This window comes from Arvicanthis niloticus, chromosome 16 (genome assembly GCF_011762505.2).
Source record: "Arvicanthis niloticus isolate mArvNil1 chromosome 16, mArvNil1.pat.X, whole genome shotgun sequence".
NCBI lineage: Eukaryota > Metazoa > Chordata > Mammalia > Rodentia > Muridae > Arvicanthis > Arvicanthis niloticus.
The window spans coordinates 62736496-62756785 of record NC_047673.1 but is presented as its reverse complement, the minus strand read 5'-3'; the positions used below and the strand labels follow the sequence as shown (position 1 = coordinate 62756785).

The following is a 20290-nucleotide window of genomic DNA, read 5'->3' as shown; positions in this document are numbered from 1 at the left end:
ATCTTACCTTAACAAGGGAAGGAGCAAGAAAAGGCTGGTGAAGGATTGGGTGAAACCCTTACTGATATGTTTGAGCACAAGGGAAAGTCAGCAGGAAAGGCTGGCCACAGGATGAAGCTCTCCCAACAGAGCCTAATGGAACCCTCCTCTCCCCAGACTCAGTCTGTGAGTTCAAACCTTGATAACAAGATAGGTTTCCATTTCTAAAAGAAGACACGGGGAGAACAAGAGATTCATCCAGTTTATTTAGTAGTTTGTTCTGAACAGACAAAAATAAACCAAAAATACCTCATACATCTTTTTTCTAAATACATTTGACCTGGTTTAGTCTTTAATGTAGTGTGTAGAAATATCATCCGTAGAACTTCGGCTTCAGTAGCTCTGGCCAATACTGGGCCCGGAAGCCCAGCTAACTGTATAGCATAGGTAATGTGTTATTTTGCAACAGCTAGGTTAGCTAGCAGGGGTAAAGGCTTGTGATAGCAAGCCTCGGAGAAGGTGCAATGTCCCTGGCTAATAGCAACATTATGACTACTTTTCTTTTTCTGCTGACCTCGGGGGAAAGCCCTGCATAGTCATGCTAGCTGGTGTGGGTTTCAGGAAGTGGGAGGCAGCTGGAATTAAGTGAAACCCAGTTTAGGGATTTTAGAAGCCTCACATAGAACTGCATCAGCCTCTGGGGAAGAGGAAAGCTGCATTCTGCATTTTCATCAAAGAGCCTCGTAACCATAGCATTCCACCTGCCTCCACGCCAGGGCTGAGACTATGACACACAAAGTACCCTCTTTAAGAATTTTGTATATAAGCTTGGGCCTCTGCCTTGAGAGTATCTTAAGCTCAACAGCTCATTAGTGCTGGCGTTTGCATTCTAGAGGTAATGCTTCCCAAACACTACAATTTCAGCTTCTCAGTTTTTAATGGTGGGGCCTAGACCTACAGCTCCCACCCTGGTGGAAGAAGAGAGGAAAATAGAAGGATGCTTTTGCTTGCTTGCTCCCTTGCTTCCTTGCTTGCTTCTTTTAGAAGTTGTTCAATTGCAGGTTGTTGCCAGGGATAAGCAGCACATAGTGTGAGCGGTGGATTTTCCTAGCTCTCCATGGATGGGGCATTCCTGTGACCCATTTCCTCCCAGCTTTTCTCCTGTCCTATCAATACAATTCATCAAACCTTGATGTATGCTCCTTTATTAATGAAAAGGGCAGGTTCTAGCCCTCCCTTTTCATCAAACTTAAAACCATGAGCTACTCTCACTGTTCTGCTGATCCAGTTATCCTATCCCCCCCCCCAAACCAAGGCAAAAATATTTGTCCCTTTGTTAAAATCTGAATACTTCCTTTCTGTACATTCCATATCTTTGGGTATACATACATCTATATACATATCTCTCTATATATTATCTCTTTTTCTCCTTAGAGAAACATATATATCATAACCCAATCTCCCAAGTTTCCACCCACCTCTTGTGCGTCAGTCATAAGTAAGACTCTGGGTTTCATTTTACTAGGTCCCTTGGTCTCATCTTTCTCATTTTTCTCACTCTGGATAGCCTTCCCCATTGGTTGTTTTGGCCACTTGAAATCTCCCATCCTACTTAGAATCTGTACACCTGTTACTCTCCTGACATTCCAAGTCTCTAGCTAGTACAGACAGGAAACCCATTTCTCATCAGTCATGGCTGCCAGTAAAGCTTGTCCTACATCCTGAAAAAGGATTCCAGGTGAGAGATTTCAGGCTGGGATCTAAAGAACCACTTAGGGTTGAGGGTGGGGGTTGTTCACGCAGAACATAGGGCTTGTTGGAGAAAGGTGCCGTTCTGAATCAACAGGACAGAATGATTTTAAAGTGCAACTTAGAGCAAAGCCTGGGCTTATAGAGGAAGCTCAAAAGGGGTTAAGGCAGGAAATGCTCTCTCACATTGTTATCCAAGAATCTGAGGAGAGTTGGGCCTTAGGCAAGGCTCTGGGAAGAGGGTAGTTCCCTCAGGAGAAGCAGCAATGTGAAGAAGAAACAGGACAGAGGATAAATTGCCACAGGATAAAAACACACACACACACACACACACAGAGAGAGAGAGCAGTACATTTGGTCCTTGCACACTGGCACAGTCAGGTAAGCACAGTGTTGAATATATTTGAAAGCACAGAAGCTGGCTGGCTCTTGCCTTCTGCTCTTTGTTTCCGACAATCAGGTTCTTCTGGTTCTTGTTTTGATAAGAGTTGGGGGATAATGGTGAGCTTTACAGTAGGAGAGGCTGAAGGCTCTTCGTTTTCAGGTTACAGTTAACTGAGTTCAAGGGAAGACCAATGTAAAAGGACCATGCACAGTTGAGATCAGTTCAGCCTTGGGATCTTCTGGGCTTCTCTGCAAGGCTTTGCACGGAGATCCGTGCATACATTCTATATAGATGTGTAGCTTGTAATTGGTCAAGTCCACCTTACAACAACAGTTACATCATTCCTGCTAAACTGTCTTGTGGGGTTTCCTGGGTACCCAAATGCAGCCATAGCTCACTAGAACAGGACCTGGTACTTAAAATGCCCTTCCGTGATCCCTGTCACAGCCCTCAAACTAGGAATGGCCTGGGTGTGATCTTAAGCTGTCTTTGTAATTTTCCTGGAACTAGCTCATAGGCAGAAAAGAGGAGACAGGAGGCTGGTTTTCATCATTTTATGCCAAGTGTCAGAATGGCTGAGATCAGAATGTAAGTTCCTCTCCTCTCAGCATTGCCTCATAAAATGGCTGGCACTTTTCAGTAGGGCACCAGGAGATGGAACAAAATAGTGACTGTCAGCCAGAGGTCTGCCTCAGCTCAAACCGTAACAAAACATCACAAAGCCCCATAGGTTCTGTACAGCAATCTGGAAATCTGAGGAGTTGGTTCAACTTTCCTGGGGAATCTGTGCTCTGTGACTAGTTTTAATAGATCAATGTTAAGAAAGGCAAATGACTATGTTTCCCTCTCTTACTTCAAAAGGTTAGGTTAAGAGAAGAGGGGGTCTGGGATTGGGAGAAAAGGAAGCAGCGAAACTGGTACAGTGTTATCTGGAGTGTTTTTAGATATTTTCCTGGGGTCTGGGCACTGGACTTATCCAAGAGAACATTGGGCGCTCCACATACTGGCGCATGCCTTTAGTCCCAGTATATAGCAGGCAGAGGCAGGTGGATATCTGTGAGTTCAAGGCCAGCCTAGTCAACATAGTAAGTTCAAGGACAGCCAGAGCTACATAGTAAGACCCTATCGAGAGAGAGAGAGAGAGAGAGAGAGAGAGAGAGAGAGAGAGAGAACACGCATTGGCTAAGGTTTTTTCATTCCCAGGAAACATGAAAACCAATCTTTCCAGGACAAGGCTGCCTGAAAGGACAGGACCAGAGTATTAGACAATACTTCTAAAATTGAATTTCTCAGAATCCAGGATGGGTGCAGGAAAGGTGATAGCTGCTGTGTTTCTCAGGTCAACCCCAGTTCTATGGAAATAGAAGCTGAGAGAGAACTGACCATCCTGAGAAGAGCCACTTGAGAACTAACTGGAGAGGGAAAATTAGGTGGTGACCAAGAGTCCAGGTCTGTCAGGAGTTACCAGCAGAAATTAAAACACCATGGCATACTCTGGCTTCTTTCTTCAGGATGTGGTAGAGAGCCCAGGGAAAACTGATTTCAGATCCCTGCACTTCCAAGGGCAGAGACCATAGACTGACTCTCTGAGAGAGTTCTGCCTTCTGGAACTTTAACTAGATGGGATGGAAAAGGAGGGAGGTCCAGTCTCAAGTCATCAAACTTCCTGGTAGTGGGCGTTTGGGGGGAAGTCTATCCATCCAATCACATGGTCCTCAGAATGTGAATCTCCAAGCATGGCTGAGGCCTTTCAAGCCACATCAGCCTAATCTTCCCTCTCCTTCCCCCAAGCTGGCTTAAGAGTCATGTACGTTGGTGTAGGAGTAGAGGAAGGTACAGAGGGACAGTGAGAGGAAAAAGTAGGACTCTAGCAGGCCTAGACTGCTCACAGGCCACCAGGTTAAGGGGAAGTAGAGGGTGGGTGCTTCCGGGGCTCTCCAGCGAACCCAGATCTATCCTTTTCCCAGGGCACTGGAAGAGGAAAAGGCCAAAGCGCTGGGGAGGAGAGAACAGGCTATCAGACGTTGCTGATGCGCACGCTAAGGGCACTGCCTTCCTTTTCAGCTTGCTCTCTTAACGACTCCTCCAACTTCAGCTTTTCTGGGTCTCCATAGCGTACAGTGCTATCGCGGAGACCACTGGGGGATGCCACTTTCACAACCTGGTCAAAAAGGCTGAAGTCAGCTATGTATTTGCCACTGGCTGACAGCGAGATAGCAGGCGTGAACTCATAGCCCCAGAGGATCTCCTCCGGTAGGTAGGAAGTGCGAACTTGGCAGGTGGCACTGGTGGACTCCACTGTCCCGCTTAGGATCAGCACTAACTCAAAGTCACCCTCCCCGCTGCGGAGCGGGAGATCTTTCAAGGGGCTGGTCTCATCTACCACATGGTAGAAAGTCAAGGGTAGAATGAGAAAGGGGCTGTCAGAGGCTGTGTCTACTTGGAAAGTCACGTTGACCTGGTTGAGCCGAATATTCTCACCCTCCTTTGTCTGGTGAGTTTGAAGCAGTTTGCCTGTCACCTGGCATCCAATGAGGAGACTCTTGCGCATATTGGCAACCCGGATCATAAGGCAAGGCTTCCCGTTATGGGAAGCCACAACTGCATGCTGGCTAAAACGGATAGTCTCAGCCCTCTTCTTAGGCCGGGCAATCTTTGCAAGGAAGGTACCTGTGATGAAGATTTCCAGAATGGTGGTGAGTACAAGCTGTGCGATAAGAAGTACAATGGCCAGAGGGCATTCCTCACTGATGTAGCGGAAGCCATAGCCTATGGTGGTCTGGGATTCCAGGGAGAAAAGGAAGGCTCCGGTAAGCGTGTGTACCTGCACTACACAAGGCGTGTGGTTGGCAGGAGGTCCCAGCTCCAACAGGTCCCCATGGGCCACAGCTACCAGATACCACACCACACCAAAGAGGAACCAAGTGCCTGCAAAGGTTGCAGAGAAGAGCAGAAGCTTGTAGCGCCATTGCATGTCAATGAAGGTCGTCCATAGATCCTTGAGGTAGAGGAAACGCTTGTCAGCAATATGCTCCATTCTCACATTGCTCCGACCGTCTTTCGTCAGGACCCTCCTCCGACGTATTCCTGGGGCCACTAGTGGCCGGCTCTCTGTCTGAGTTGTCTGACTGTAATAGACCTTAGCAACTGATGTCATCTGCAGGAAGCAAGACAAAAAAAAGAAGGTTATTGCCAAAATCCAGCCAATTCCTAGACACCACCCAATGAGAAGAGAAATTAACATCCTTTTTAAATGTCTTATATTTATGTTGGAGGTGGTGGGGTGCTTCAGTGTCCTTGCAGAGGACAATTGTCAGAATGTCTTCTGCCATGTGGGCCCTGGGAATTGAATTCAGGTGGTCAAGCTGAGTGGCAAATGTCTTTACCTGCTGAGTGTGTGGAGTGAAAAATTATAAAGACCATTTTATGAAATATATACAGGCTTTTTCTTTATCCTAGACCTGAGCAAAGGAATGCAGGTTCCAGAAGGCAGAACTGAATGTAAGATTTCAGGCCTTCACTGCCCCGGGATACATTCTGGGTGGAGGACATTATCCCTGAATCAGAGGACACTTGCTGGATTAACATTCCTCAAGCATCGGGGTGGGGAAGGCCCAAAGCAAGAAGACACATTCCTGACCACAGAGAAAGATGCAAGTCATCTGGGTGGTTCCAAGAACTAGCTAACTTTCCATTGTTCTTGTTTACCCGCCCCCTTGAGGTTTTCCCAGTGTTACAGACTGCTGATGTTCAAAATTTGTAAAGCAACCAATCATGTGTAACTTCTCGAAAGTTCCTACCTTTCCCCTACCCCGTGCTAAAAAAAAAAAAAAAAAAAAAAAAAAAAAAAAAAAAAAAAAAAAGCCCCTCAGCTTGCTGGCCTTTTGTCAAATTCTGTTCCTGCGTGGAAGAGTAGTTTGACTGTTGGCTAGCCAACTCTCCCCAATAAACCTCTGCTGATTGCATCCAGGTACGGTGTCTTGTGATTTTGGGGTGGCCATGATTTCCTGAGACTTGAGTAAGGGTCTCCCAAGTTTGGGGGTCTTCAAGTGCATGTCATCTAGCCAACCTCTAACCCATTGATCTTAGCAAATATTTATAGAGCCCTTGTTAAAAGCCAGTGACAGTGTGGGGTCCTGATAAGTCAAAGATGAAAACAACATCATTCCTGCTAAGAACTTGCAGCTTAGTGAGGAAGACCCAAGTGAATTAGACACATAATTGCAATGCATGCAATGCAGTGTTATAATGTTTGCGATTTGGGAAAAGGTGGAACAGAGAAGAGAGAGTGCACAAATTGCTGAAAGGAGGATTGGGAGGGGATAAGAGCTCTACTGATCTCCATTGAACACATGTATGTGTGCTTGAGTACACACACACACACACACACACACACACCACTCCTTTAAATAAAACCCATTCCTTCGGCAAGAAAGCCTATCCCACTGAAATCCTTCAGGACAGTCCTGCTTAAGATGTGTGTATGCCTTTAATTTTACTATTCTCTCTCCTAACCACAAGTCAATGGCCATTGATAAGAAAGTGGCAGAAGGAATCCATCCTTCTACCCTGCAGGCATCCAGGCTCCCTCCCTCCATTTGCCACCATTACCAGCATCATTTGTTTGCACTACCTGGGAGACGTGGCATCTAGGCTAATGTTAGAGCACAGACAAGTCTGAGCAAAAGCATGAAGCAGAAAGGAAGCACAAAGCTGCTGCTTCCTGCCAGCTCCAAGGCATCTCCCCATGGGTTGGCAGTTATGCCAGGTTGTAGGCAGCCTTGAGTGAGTGAAGTGAGGGTGTATTCCATAATTGTTAGCAGATATGTCTTCATGGGCTCAAAGTCAAGATGGCTATTTGTCCTGATGGTAGAAAGTGGGACAAGGGATTGAAATAGGAGACCATTCATGTAATACAAGGTGTCTGGCATTCCTGTCCCCAAAGTAACTTTGTACTTTTCCAGGAGAGAATAACTTAGTCACTTAGACTCTGAGTCTGACGTCTGGAACTCCTGAGAAAGATTAAGATGTTTTCTGAGGCTTGGGACTCTTTGGATATCAGAGTAGCCCATTGCATCTCCCACCTCATATGTCTGAACTGTTACATTTCATCATTGTTCCCTTCTCTCCACTGCCTCGCCTCTGGAAGGGTCTAAGTTATATGAGCCTGTCTGAGCCCTTCCCCCAGCCTTGAGCAGGCCTGAAAGATCTTTTTTGTTGTTGTTGTTGTTGTTTTTTTGGTTTTTTTTTTTTGTTTTTTTTTTTTGTTTTTTTGAGACAGGGTTTCTCTGTGTAGTCCTGGCTGTCCTGGAACTCACTCTGTAGACCAGGCTGGCCTCGAACTCTGGTTCGAAATCTGCCTGTTTCTGCCTCCCAAGTGCTGGGATTAAAGGTGTGCACCACCACTGCCAGGCCCTGAAAGATCTTTTTTAACCACAATAGACCAAACAATAGGACCCAGGAGGTGTTACCCACCTTGGCTGCACTTGCAGCCTGCTACAGGAACTCAGAATAATAGACTGCCTGCTGAGCTTGCCCTGAGACACCTCCGGCTATGATTAAGAATGGGTTCCCCTAACCCGCTGGCTGAAGCAAGAAGGGGTTCTGGTGGGGGGGATGGGGCTTCCCCCTTTTTATTGAAAGCTGAACATTAAACTTCAAGCCTTGATCAGAATACGTTGTCTTGGCTCCATCTTTTCTCTTGCCCTCCATCCCCCTTTCATTCTCAGCCCCCCTTTCAGGTGAATCCAGTTATCCGTGGCTGCAGGTGGCTACAGAATGGTGCCTCAACGAGGAACCTGAAAACGGGGGACCAGCTGAGGAATGCTGTCTTGGGTGGAACTCCACGGAAAATGGAAGAAGAGTATCCTGAGCACTTGGTGAGCAACAAACAGCATTGGTGCTAGCTAGATATGGCTGTGTTTGCAGGAAGTGTGTTTAAGGGGATACAGTCTAGGTTGAGTAAGTGTAGACCCAAAGCCAACATCACCTAGGAGGTGACAATGAATTTTGGGATAGGAGAATTCTAAATAGGCGTTTTTCCACAGCCTAAGGGCTGCCTCAGGTGAGAGGAACAGGGTTATAAGGAATTGGAAGACTAAGAAAGCAGGGCACTGAGGAATAAATATCAGTAGCCACTGCTACATCTCCTAAAGAAAGAGATGAAGGCCGGGCAGTGGTGGCGCATGCCTTTAATCCCAGCACTTGGGAGGCAGAGGCAGGTGGATTTCTGAGTTCGAGGCCAGCCTGGTCTACAGAGTGAGTCCAGGACAGTCAGAGCTACACAGAGAAACCCTGTCTCGAAAAACAAAAAAAAAAAAAAAAACAAAAAACAAAAAAACAAAAAAAGAAAGAAAGAAAGAAAGAAAGAAAGAAAGAAAGAAAGAGATGAAGAGTTAGATCTTGAATATGACAGAGAGAAAGAGCTTCAGAAAAGCAGTTGTCCTTTCTGGGCTGTGTCAGCAAAAAAGAAGGAAAAGGCTGTTTCAGAGCTCTCCTATTAACAGGAGAAAATTCAGGAGAAGTCCTGCAATTTTCTCTGGCTTTTGCAGAAGAAATTCTTAATTCCGCTTTCTTTGTTTATTGTCTGTCCTTGATGCGCCAATGTCCACGGGTGTCAATTGTCTGTTTTTTGTTTTGTTGTTTGAATGAGTGGTGTTCTATGTTTCATGTTCAAAAGACAAAAATGGTTAAAGCTGCTACGTATCCACCCTTGGTCTAGTTTAACTTGGTTTTAAAGGCAGTCTTAATGTGCACAGCGAAACTGATAAGTTACCCTGCACTATAACTAGGGGTTGAGCTGAGCTGAAAATGCCTTTCCAGAAATTTTAAAGAGACCAGAAACTTTTTAGATTCTATAAGGAAGCTGACAGTTGTTTGTCCCAGAAAAATCTCCGTGACAAGCGGCTTTTCTCTTGAAATTACAGCTAGAAAAAGCAAAAAATTTGTTTGGTCTAAATATATAAGATGTGTAGCCACTTCATTTTTGTTTAAGCATGAGGCTACACAAAGAATAAAGGTTCTTTTTGCTGATTGGCTTTAAAGGTATAAATATGTTCTGCATGTCTTGGTTATAGATTATTGGCCTATAAGTTATTGGGTATGATTAAAAATTTGCAACCTTGGTAACAAAAAGTTGGCTTAAGACTGGTAACTCAGACTGGGCAGTGGTGGCACATGCCTTTAATCCCAGCACTTGGGAGGCAGAGGCAGGTGGACTTCTGAGTTCGAGGCCAGCCTGATCTACAGAGTGAGTTCCAGGACAGCCAGGGCTACACAGAGAAACCCTGTTTCGAAAAACCAAAAAAAAAAAAAAAAAAAAAAAAGACTGGTAACTCAGAACCCTGAGTCATTCAGAAACCAGATGTAAAAAGATAAGATTTAAAAACAATGTTTCTTTAGTGAGATATTAAAAGCTGCACTATCATACATTCATATATAAGAAATGGCAGCAAAACTTTGTAACATAAAAGTAATGTACTTGGTGTTGATTTTAGAGAAAATAGAGTGTTTACATTGTTAAAAATTGGTTTTGTTTCCCAAATTTATGGCTGTACTCTAATTGCAAAAAGAAACTTAAAAATATAGTTAAACTGCCAACATTCCATTGGCTGCAGCTGACAAGCAGTTCAATCATGAGCTTGAGATTTTCTGACTCACCCATGTTTATAGAGAAGAGAATACAGCAGGTAGAGTTGAATTAAAGTTTTAAAAACAGCTGTGACACAGTACAGGCCTACAAAAAAGATAATCTTTGGGCCAGGCCTCAGAAAACAGGCTGAGATTAAGAACATTTACACTTGAATTAAGATAATGCAGACTGGGCTCAGCAGAAGCTTGGGTGACAGACATTCATTTTGTCTCGGTCTTCACGACCAGCCCCTAGAAAGGTGTTTTCCAAAATTTGTTTATTGCCTTGCTTGTTTCTTGCAGGGGAGCGGTCAATCTCAGACTCAAAGACATTCACAACAAACAGTTTATGGGCCAGGAGTTATAAATAATGATTATGCTGGAGAAATTAAAATTATGCCTGCTTCCCTCCATGGCATTATCATTATACCTGCTGGCAAAAGAATTGCTCAACTTGTTTTAGTTCCTTTATATCTGCTTCCTTCCAAATTTGTTAAGAATGAGAGAGGACAAGATGTCTTTGGTTCCTCTGATGTGTATTGGGTTCAATCTATTACTAGCAAGAGGCCTAATCTTAAGCTAATAATTGAAGGAAAAAGTTTTTGAAGGGTTAATAGATACCGGGGCTGATGTAACAATTATTAGAGGACAAGACTGTCTTCAGCTTGGCCTTTATCTGATACTCTCACTCAGCTAAAAGAGATTAGTTATTCAATTAATCCAAAACAAAGTTCAAACTTAAGATTTATGAAACTAATGGGGCATTACAGCCTGACTTGCCTACTCCAGCTGCCATTCTAGTAAATGCATATAGAATTGTTATAGATCTAGAAGATTGTTTTTCTACTATTCCTTTACATTCCTGGTAAAGGTGGGAGGCTTGCATTCAGTGAATTTGCTTGTAATTTTTGAGAGCCCATAAAGGATATCATTAGAAAGGTTTGCCTCAAGGAATGGTTAATAGACTTACTTTATATTAAAAAAAAATGTTGTTGCTTTAATACAAGAAGAGTTTGAATCTTTCAGTGTATATTATTCATTGTATGATATTTTATTAGCTGATCTCTCTGAAGGAGTTTTTCTGCAAGCCTTTTCTCTAATATAAGAAGTTTTAAAACTTTGGAGTGCTTGTTGCTCCAGAAAAGATTCAATAGCAATATCTTGTCGATATTTGAGACCTCAGTTATATCCTAAGCAGATTGTGGCACAGAAAATTCCAATAAAAATGGATAGTTGGGGCTAGAGAGATGGCTCAGCCATTAAAGGCTAGACTCACAACAAAAAAATAAAAAGAGTTCAATTCCCTGCAACTACATGGTGGTTCACAACCATCTGTGATGGAATCTAGTGCCCTCTTCTGGCTTGCAGGTGTACTTGCAAAAAAATGGTTTACTTTTAATGATTTTCAAAAGTTGTTAAGAGATATTAATTGGCTAAAACCTCATCTTAAGCTTACCATAAGAGAACTTGAACCTCTGATATTCTCAAGGGGGATACAAGTCCTAATTACCTTCGACAATTTACTAATGAAAGAGGAATAGATTTGCTGGAAATAAAGTAAGCTGTTAGTTACCAACAGATAAATTATATAGACTATGATAAATTGTTGGCTGTTTACAGTATTACTGCTCATGTGTTCACAGCAGCCCTTTGACGAAAGAAACCATTAATGTAGATTCATCTTTCTTCATCTGCAAGTAAAGTTTGAACATCCTATTATAAAATTGTTACTGTTAATACAAAATTGTAAGATAGAATCCTAAAAGCATTTTGGATAAAATGTTTATTCCTTATTTCAAATAGCAATTAAATTGGTTATTGAAAAATAATGATATTTGGCCTATTACATGGCATACTTTTTAGGCAAATTTGATAATCATTATCCAAAAGACAAGTTGTTATAGTTTTTCTCTATGCATGCTTTTATATTTCCTATAAATTTGCATACAGCCCATAGAAAAGATGTTTACTTTATTTACAGATGCCTCATCTATTGAGAAGGTAGTGTATGTAATTAGATCACATGTTCATTTTCTTGAGTTTCCCCTGCTTCAACACAAATAATTAAATTACATGTTGTAGCCAATGTTTGAAATGCTGAAAATTCAAGCTTTCAATTTGTATGCTCATAGCCAGTATATGGCTCATGATTTATAATTGCTTAAAACTGTCCCTTTTTTAGATATTGCTAATTTTCAAATTTTATAGTTATTTATAAAAATACAGCTTAATTTTAAAAACATGTACTGTTCCTTAACTTTATAAGACATTTAAGAGCTCATATTAGATTGCCTGGACCCCAGGGCAATGCCAGAGCATATTTGTATACTAGGCAGATTATAGACCTTACAAAACAATTGGCCACACAATCTTATTCTTTCCAGCATCAAAATAGTAATAATAACTTGAGATGATAATTTGGCATTTCTAAAAAAGTGTATAAGTTAAATTACAAAAACTTGTTCTCAGTATCCTCAATTTTTTCATAATGGTGTTAAGCCTTGAGGGCTTATATGTAATCAATTATGGCAAATGTATGTTACTCATTTTTGATTTTAGAAAATTAAAATATGTACATGTGACTTGACACCTTTTAGGCTTCCTAGTTGCAATTGTTTTAACAGGAAAAGCAACTAAAAATGTAATTAGTTATTGCCCACACTATTTTCCTGTGCTTGGTGTTCCATATCAGACTAAGATAGGTAATGGAACTGGCAATTGCAGTCAAACATTTAAGATGTTTTATTGACAATTTAATATTATTACTGAGATTCCTTATAACCCAATGGGCCAAGGAATTGTTGAACATGCACATCACACTCTGAAAAATTTGTTTTTGAAACTAAAAGGGGGGAATTATACCCCCCAAGGTCACCAAAAGCACACCTTGCTTTTGTCTTATTTGTTTTAAATTTCTGCAATCTGATGCTAAAGGTCAGTCTGCAGTGGATCGCCACTGGCATCCAGTCACTTCCAGCTCATTTGCCAGGGTCAAATGGAGAGACCCCTAACTAATACTTGGTGTGGTCCCAATCCTGTTTTAATTTGGGGTCATGGCTTGGTCTATGGAGCCCAGTGGCTGCCTGAAAGATTGGTCCATCAAGTGGACACAGATCTTAAGCCTAATGCTTATGATTCTAATGATGAAGATGGCTCAAAATCCCTATCAGCCAGCTGAGTTAGCCTGGCATATAGTCTCCACTCTTAATGGAGAGTAAATGTTTTTTATCATTACTTAAAGCCACCGACTGTATACCTGGTGGCCAGACCTTGGGTCTGATCCCTGCTAATTAGCAGTTAGATACTGGAACATTCCCACCTACAACTTTATTTTCTACATTGCTTGGATAATCATGTTGCTTTTAACCCTAAATCTTGTATTTTAAGCAGATTGATTGCCTTCACATAGGATCGCTCTCAGCAAGCTCAGCTATTCATCATGGCAGTTATCCATCACTATAAAGAACTGCATTGAGTACATGCCCACAGGTCCTTGGGTCTGAATGTGGCTTTGGTCTATATGGGAAAGAGTATGCCAATGATGGCCGGTAGGTAGTCAAAGATGAGTAAGAGTGTTCTTGAGTTCCTATAAACCTAAGGCAGAGGCATACATCAATATGCTATGTATGTTTTCCTCGATGACAGGTAATATAAAAGCAATATAGATGCCAACCTAAGCCAGACACGGTTGCTCGGCCACTCGCTACTCTAGACAGGATGAAATCTTGTGCCCTGTCCAGCTGCTGGCACTGCCATCTTTAAAACTAAAAAGGGGGAATTGAGCCCTTCCCCCAGCCTTGAGCAGGCCTGAAAGATCTTTTTTACCACAGTAGACCGAACAATAGGACCCAAGTGGTGTTACCCACCTTGGCTGCACTTGCAGCCTGCTACAGGAACTCAGAATAATAGACTGCCTGCTAAGCTTTCCTTGAGACACCTCCAGCTGTGATTAAGGATGGGTTCCCCTCACCCATCCTGGCTGAAGCAAGAAGGGGGTTCTGGTGGTGGGGGTGGGCCTTCCCCTTTTTATTGAAAGCTGAACATTAAACTTTGAGCCTTGGTCAGAATACATTGTCTTGGCTCCACCTTTCCTCTCGCCCTCCATCCCCCTTTCATTCCCAGCCCCCACTTTCAGGTGAACCCAGTTATCTGTAACTGCAGGCAGCTACACCTGTCCATAAAGTCCACACGGGCTAATGAATTGGAGATCACCAATGAATGAGGACCCTGAGAACACCCAGAGGCAGCCAGCCTGCCCATTTTACAAGCCTGGAGACCATCTGAAGTGTTTAGCCACAGAAGACTGCTACTCAACCAGACCCCCAGTGCTCTTCACTGCCCTATGGCCTTGGTTCCTTTGAAGCAAAAAAGGAAGCTCTATAGCTCTGAATTATTTCAGTTTTGGAACTTAAATAAAGTCCTGCTCAATACTCAAAAGTGCTAATAATAACAACCACCTACCACAATTTGTGTGTGTGTTTGTGTGTGTGTGTGTGTGTGTACCATTGTAGAGTCTGCACAAAAGAACGGTTGATCCTCAAACTCTTTCTTTAAGATTTATTTATTTTATTTATATGAATGCACTGTTTTCAGACACACTAGAAAAGGGCATCGGATCCCATTACAGATGGTTATGAGCCACCATGTGTTTGCTAGGAATTGAACTCAGGACCTCTGGAAGAGTAGTCAGGCCTCTTAACCGTTGAGCCATCTCTCCAGCCCCAATCCTAAAACTCTTAAGTATGTGAAACCTATACAGCAGATTTCTGAGGACTGTTAAGGAAGAGGAACTGCACGGTTAGAGATGAGAGGATATAACTTCAATTTTCAAAGTTAAAATTGAAATATACTTCACAAGATACAGACAAACAAGTGATAGTGATCCTAGGAAAAATCCTCAGATAAAATAACAAATATTTTGTGTAACTAGACAGAACAAGAAGAAAAGAAGTTGTTGGTAAAACCCTCTGTGGGTTTACTAAGATTGAGTCATATCAAAATAACTTAATTTCCTTTGATGATGAGGTTACTAAATTGATAAACCAACAAAATACCAATAATGTGTAACTAAAGCTTCAGCAAGTTTTTGGACAAAAGTCTATCATTATCTCTTTGGGGATAAGATAGAAAAAAATTATTGGAAGGGTAATGTAATTAAATGGTTTTAAAAATTCAGCGGTGCCAATGAGTAGACCCCAAAAGGCCAGAACTCACTTTCTATTGATGTAGCAGAGAGATTTATTCTTTATTTTGCCCGACTCGATGCTCTTAACACTGATTTCATTCAAAACTAGAGAACATTGTGGCTATCAATCATGTGGATGACACAAACCTAGGACAGCCTGCAAGGACTGGGTGGAACTGAGATCTAAAAAGAACCAGATGAACAAACCAAATCTAACAAAAATGATAAATGTTAGAGTATGTGCCTGGGTCCAAAAATTATCTGAGAAAGTTTAAGACCATTACCATGGGGAAAAGGGAAAGACTTGAGCATTTTAGAAGAAAATTCAGTAAGAGTTATTCATGTATTTTGGCTGACAGAAAAGCAACAGAATTCAACCAAAGCCACTTTGGTTGAATGAAGTCTCTGAGATAAAGAGGTAACTGAATCCACACTGTCCTGTTAGTTTCACATCTTCAGTGTTACATCTCAAGCAGCAATCGAGACATGGGAAAAAAAATCAGGACCAGATCACATGGGAAGTGGCTAAAGGAAACGGATGGATTTTGCCAAGAGATGGTCTGAAAGAACGAACACATGTACACAAAATACTTGGATTGAGGAGCTGTCACATGAATGAAGGTTCTGAGCTCCAAGAACTAACAGGAGCAGGGAGTTTAAACTACAGGGAGAAAGATTCCAGAGTTATATTGAAAAAGAACACTACATGATCAGAATTGTACAGATGTGAAGGGTCCCTAGAAAGAACACACTGTCCCTGGATGCTTCAAGAGAAGTTATACAGTATTTTCAGAGGGCTCATCTCCATCCATCAGAGGAGATGAAAGCTCTCTATGGATATAGAAAGATTAAGCTTCTAGCCACACCTATGGGCAGCATCAGGGCGCCTGGCTCCTCCTCCCCAGCTCTCTCCCTGAACTTTCTGAGGTACTACTCAGAATCTCTCATCTAACTCCTCACTTTGTATTAAGAGGGGGTGTCTACATATCAGGGAGCATGGAGGCTCTCAAAAACTTATCATTCCCAAAATCAGTAGCCCACAAGTCTTTACTACTTTATAAAATATGTAATCTGACCCCCACACTATAGAGGTAGATAGGAAAGACATCGTTAGAAACTAAGGCTCAGAGAAAAATCACTCAAAGCAAATTAGTGGTAGAATGGGAAGCCAAACCCAGGTCTTCTGGCTTCAGGTTCAAAACTGGTTCCTTAAACGGAGGAGCTTCACCCAGACAGAGAAGACAAGAGCCTGGAGCTTTAAGAGTGCAGGTTAAGGCTACAGACTGGATTTTGGCTACTAGCTAGATATTTTGTTGCCTCTGGCTGCTGTGTTTACCGCCTCCGAGACTGTCGTGTCTACCATTGTCAGCCCTTGTATCTGCCACCTCCAGCTGTTATCCGAAGTTCCCAGCTGTTGTGCCACCTCCTACAGCCAAGGCCACTTTGTTCTCAGGGGTGGCCAGACTCAGAACCAGATAAACAATCAGCACACTCCACCCCCAAGCTGGCCAGGCCTCTGGGGAAAGAAAGCCAGCCAAAGTTCTGAAAGTGGTTTGTTGCTGCCCTACCAAAAAACCACACATTCGTTTTCCTCTAGAGGGTGCAATTTCTCCAAAACAGTGCCAGTCATGCACTGGGGTTGGCATTCTAAAGAACAGCTTTAGTGAGACTGAACTAGGCTATCTACCACCTTTGCCCTCTAAGAAGTGAGCTAATACTTTTCTCAAAGGACAGTGATATTCATTTCTCCACAAGTTCAGTGCCTATCTTCTGTTTCACACTGTCAGCTTCCCCTAAAGCTGGGTTCCCTTACCTACAAGCACTTTTATTTTATGCCAATGACTTGTGCTTTAGAATGAATGGATTTATCAAAGCCTTTCTCAAGTGTTTGATTGCTTATGAGACAAGACACAGTTCTTCTGACTAAAATTGGCCAAGGTCCCCCATTGTTTTGAGGATAAACTGCAAGCCTTTGGTATAGCATTCAAGGTCTTCCATGATTTAGTCTCTGCCTCCTCTTCCTCCTCCTCCTCTTCCTCCTCCTCCTCTTCCTCCTCCTCCTCTTCCTCCTCCACCTCTTCCACCTCTTCCTCCTTCACCTCTTCTTCCTCTTCCTCCTCCTTTTCCTCCTCCTCCCCCTCTTCTTCCTTCCCTTCCTTTTTCCTCTTTCTCTTCCTCCTCTCTCTCCTCCCCCTCCTTCTTCTCCTTCTCCTCCTTCTCCTCCTTCTCCTTCTCCTCCTTCTCCTTCTCCTTCTCCTTCTCCTTCTCCTTCTCCTTCTCCTTCTCCTTCATCTTCTTCTTCTTCTTTTGTTTTCCAAGAAAGGGTTTCTCTGTGTAGCCCTGGATATCTTGGAACTAGCTCTGTAGACCAGGTCATACTTAAAGAAATCTGTCTGCCTCTACCTCCCAAGTGCTGGAACTAAGATTGTGTGCCATAAACCCTGGCTTCTAGTTACTTCTTGGCCTTACCCTTGACAGTCTTCCACACATCCTTATACTTCAGCTCTGCAGAAGCCTACAGTCTGATTCTTTCTACCTTTGGAACTGCTTTTATATCGCTCAAATCTCTGGCTGTCTGATGACCTCCTGCCTACCTTACAAAGCCTGGACCAAGTGCTAGAGACACCTTTGGGTGCCTTCCTGGCCCTCAACAAACTAATATTTCTCTATACTCCTATTCCCTCTGACATCCGTATTCTAAGCATGCCCTTGTCCAGTTTCTACTTTCTAACACTATAGTGCTTTGCAATATTTATTTGCCATCTGTGAACTTTTCATTGAAAGCCATGGAATATGCTTTCATCTGTTTCACCAGAAGCAAGTATGTTTAAGGCTGAGGAAGGGATGACTGAAGGCATCATCTGTACAGGTCTGAATGAGGATGCTGCTTTGATGTACCTTCCTGGAGCCCTTCAAGAGGAGCTATGGCAGGGAAGAAGGAGATCCAGGTTCACTCAGGCATAACTGATGCTGCAGATGCTTGCAGATTTTTTTTTCTTTCAGAAAGTGGAGGAAAGACAGCTCAGAGACTTCAATGCTAACCCTTGTATGGGTCAGCTGATTTTTTTTTTTTTTTTTTTTTTTTGCAGGAGCATGGTAAAAGAGTGGGTCTTTTAGGTTGCTGCAGATGGGGGCTGGGAAGGAAGTTAAATTAGCAGAGGGTTTGCATAGCATGCACGAGTCCCCGGGCTTGATCCCCAACACTGCATTAACCAGGAATGGTAGCACAGCTGTAATCACAATGCTCAGGGAGATTGAGGCAGGAGAATCAGAGGTTCAAGGTTAGCTTTGGCTATGCAGCACATTTAAGGCCAGTCTGGGTTACATGAGATCCTGTCTCAAAGTTTTAATTGAATTGACTAATTAGTCCTGAAGTGTACTATGCTCTTTTAGGTGGCTAGAAAGGATGGTTCAACTCCACACCAGAGACAGCAGGCGGAAGGGCAGGGGAGAAACAGTACCATTTCCTGAAACCTATTCATGGGAGAAAAGTCCTTTTAACCCAAAGACAGAGCTTTCTCTGTAGCAAAGGCAACCCAATCGGAAGGAGCTTCAAATGTGAGCACTGAGCCCAGGCATTTCCAACTGCAGACAGCCTCTCGTTCTCCCCCGCCTGCCCCTCTCTTTGGTTCCCTAAATCATTAAAGGTGCCATTGCTTTCCCCTCTACTCACACTCAAATTCTAGAACCATTTCAAACTCTCCTTCCTCCTCAGTCCAGTGATGTGGATGCATTCCTGTGCTTCCTCTTCTTTATTTTATTCCCGTCCTTTGGGTCCTTAAGGAGCCGCTGAGGTGCCTATGATTCATCTCATATCTCCATTTTTTTTTTCTGTAACTCAGCCTACATTGCTACATTTCCTGCTCATGACACTCCTAGGAGAGGGTAAAATCAGGGTCCTGAGATTGAAGAGATAACAGAGCCGAAAGGTTACAGCGCCTGCCTAGCACGGCTGAGGCTCTGGATTTGATCCCAAAGCACTGAAAAAAAAAATTGTCATCCTTATATTACGATCAAAGAAACTGAGGCTCAGCAAGATATTACTCTGTCAATCATGGAACCATGATCAGGGTCCTCTGACTCCAGACGCACCAACTTTTCATCACACTCCATCTGTCCCAGTTCCTTCTCCAGTTCAAAGAAAGAATTTCACTGGTCACCAAAGAGACACCACACTCTAGCACCTGACGAGTTATGTGATCCACTTCCCTTTTGTAAAGGAATTAAGATGAATAGAAGATGGCACAGCCCTTTCACCCTCCAGGCCTTATTTCCCACTACTACTCTCTTGGGGCACACTCAAGCAAACAGATACCTTGCTGTTGAAGCCCTACTGTGCTCACACAGGCTTTCTTGCCTTTGTCTATCCTATCCTTCTTCTGTCTTCCAGGCTATCTGAGTTCATGGCTCTGTTCCATAAAACCTTCCGTGAAAACCACAGCCTATTCCTGAGTTGCCACGTATACATACATAGCTGTTAAGTAAAAACAGAGTTTACCGAAGGAAGCACCTAGGTCTACTATGTCTTGTTTCCTGTATCTTGTGATTGAGATACCAAATATTCTCCCAAGAAAACACATGTAGTAAAGGCACTGGCCCCCAACATGGCAGTGTTCAAAGGTAGAGACTTGGCATGTGAGTGATTGGGTTCATCAGTGGATTGATTAACTGGCAGTTAAGAGGTGAGGCCTAGTTAGAAGTAGATCATTAGGGCATGGCCTGAGGGATGTATCTTGTCTCCCAAACCTTTCTCTGCACTTCCCTGTTTCCCTGAAATGAGCAGTTTTCTTTCTCCATATGCTTCTACCATGATGCTTCTGCCACACCACTGGGCTAAGAGCAACAGAGGTTACCACCTGGACTGAAACATCTCAAACCACAACTCAAACGTTTCCTCCTGTAAGGTTTTTTGGTTTTGGTTGGCTGGTTTTGTTTTTGTCAGAGCAACATAAAGCCAACGGATATAGCTAACAATTCCATGATGCATAGAGAGTGCTCAGGAAGCATTTTGTAAAGGAATTAAGATGAATAGAAGATGGCACAGCCCTTTCTAGGTATGGAGGTTCTTCCAACTGAGATGATTCCAAAATCATCTAGGAGGATGAGAAGATGCTGCCAACACTGTAGGGCAGAGGAACCATGGAACCTCTTGTTCTATGTACAATGAATGGCCCTCTGGCCCAAGGCCTTGGGGACCTTTTTCTCCTCCCTTCTTGTTTATGTCTTCTCTTGATTTTTCCTGTGAATTTTTCCCCCTTTATACACATGGAAACCCCAGATAGCTCTTTAAAATTATTAATAAATATAAGAAAAAAAAACAAAGTATTTTCATCTATAATGTTGTTGCTCACTATACACGCAGT

At 42.9% G+C, this 20290-nt stretch overlaps 1 protein-coding gene across 1 annotated transcript in view; it reads right to left on the bottom strand.

The window, feature by feature from the left end:
• Nucleotides 1-223: 223 nt before the first annotated feature.
• Nucleotides 224-20290, bottom strand: part of Kcnj10 (potassium inwardly rectifying channel subfamily J member 10) — a 41662-nt gene continuing 21595 nt past the window's right edge. The window contains exon 2 of the mRNA XM_076914507.1: nucleotides 224-5270. Coding sequence (XP_076770622.1) covers nucleotides 4131-5270 — 1140 coding nt within the window. The 3' untranslated portion in view covers nucleotides 224-4130. The remainder of the gene's footprint in view (nucleotides 5271-20290) is intronic.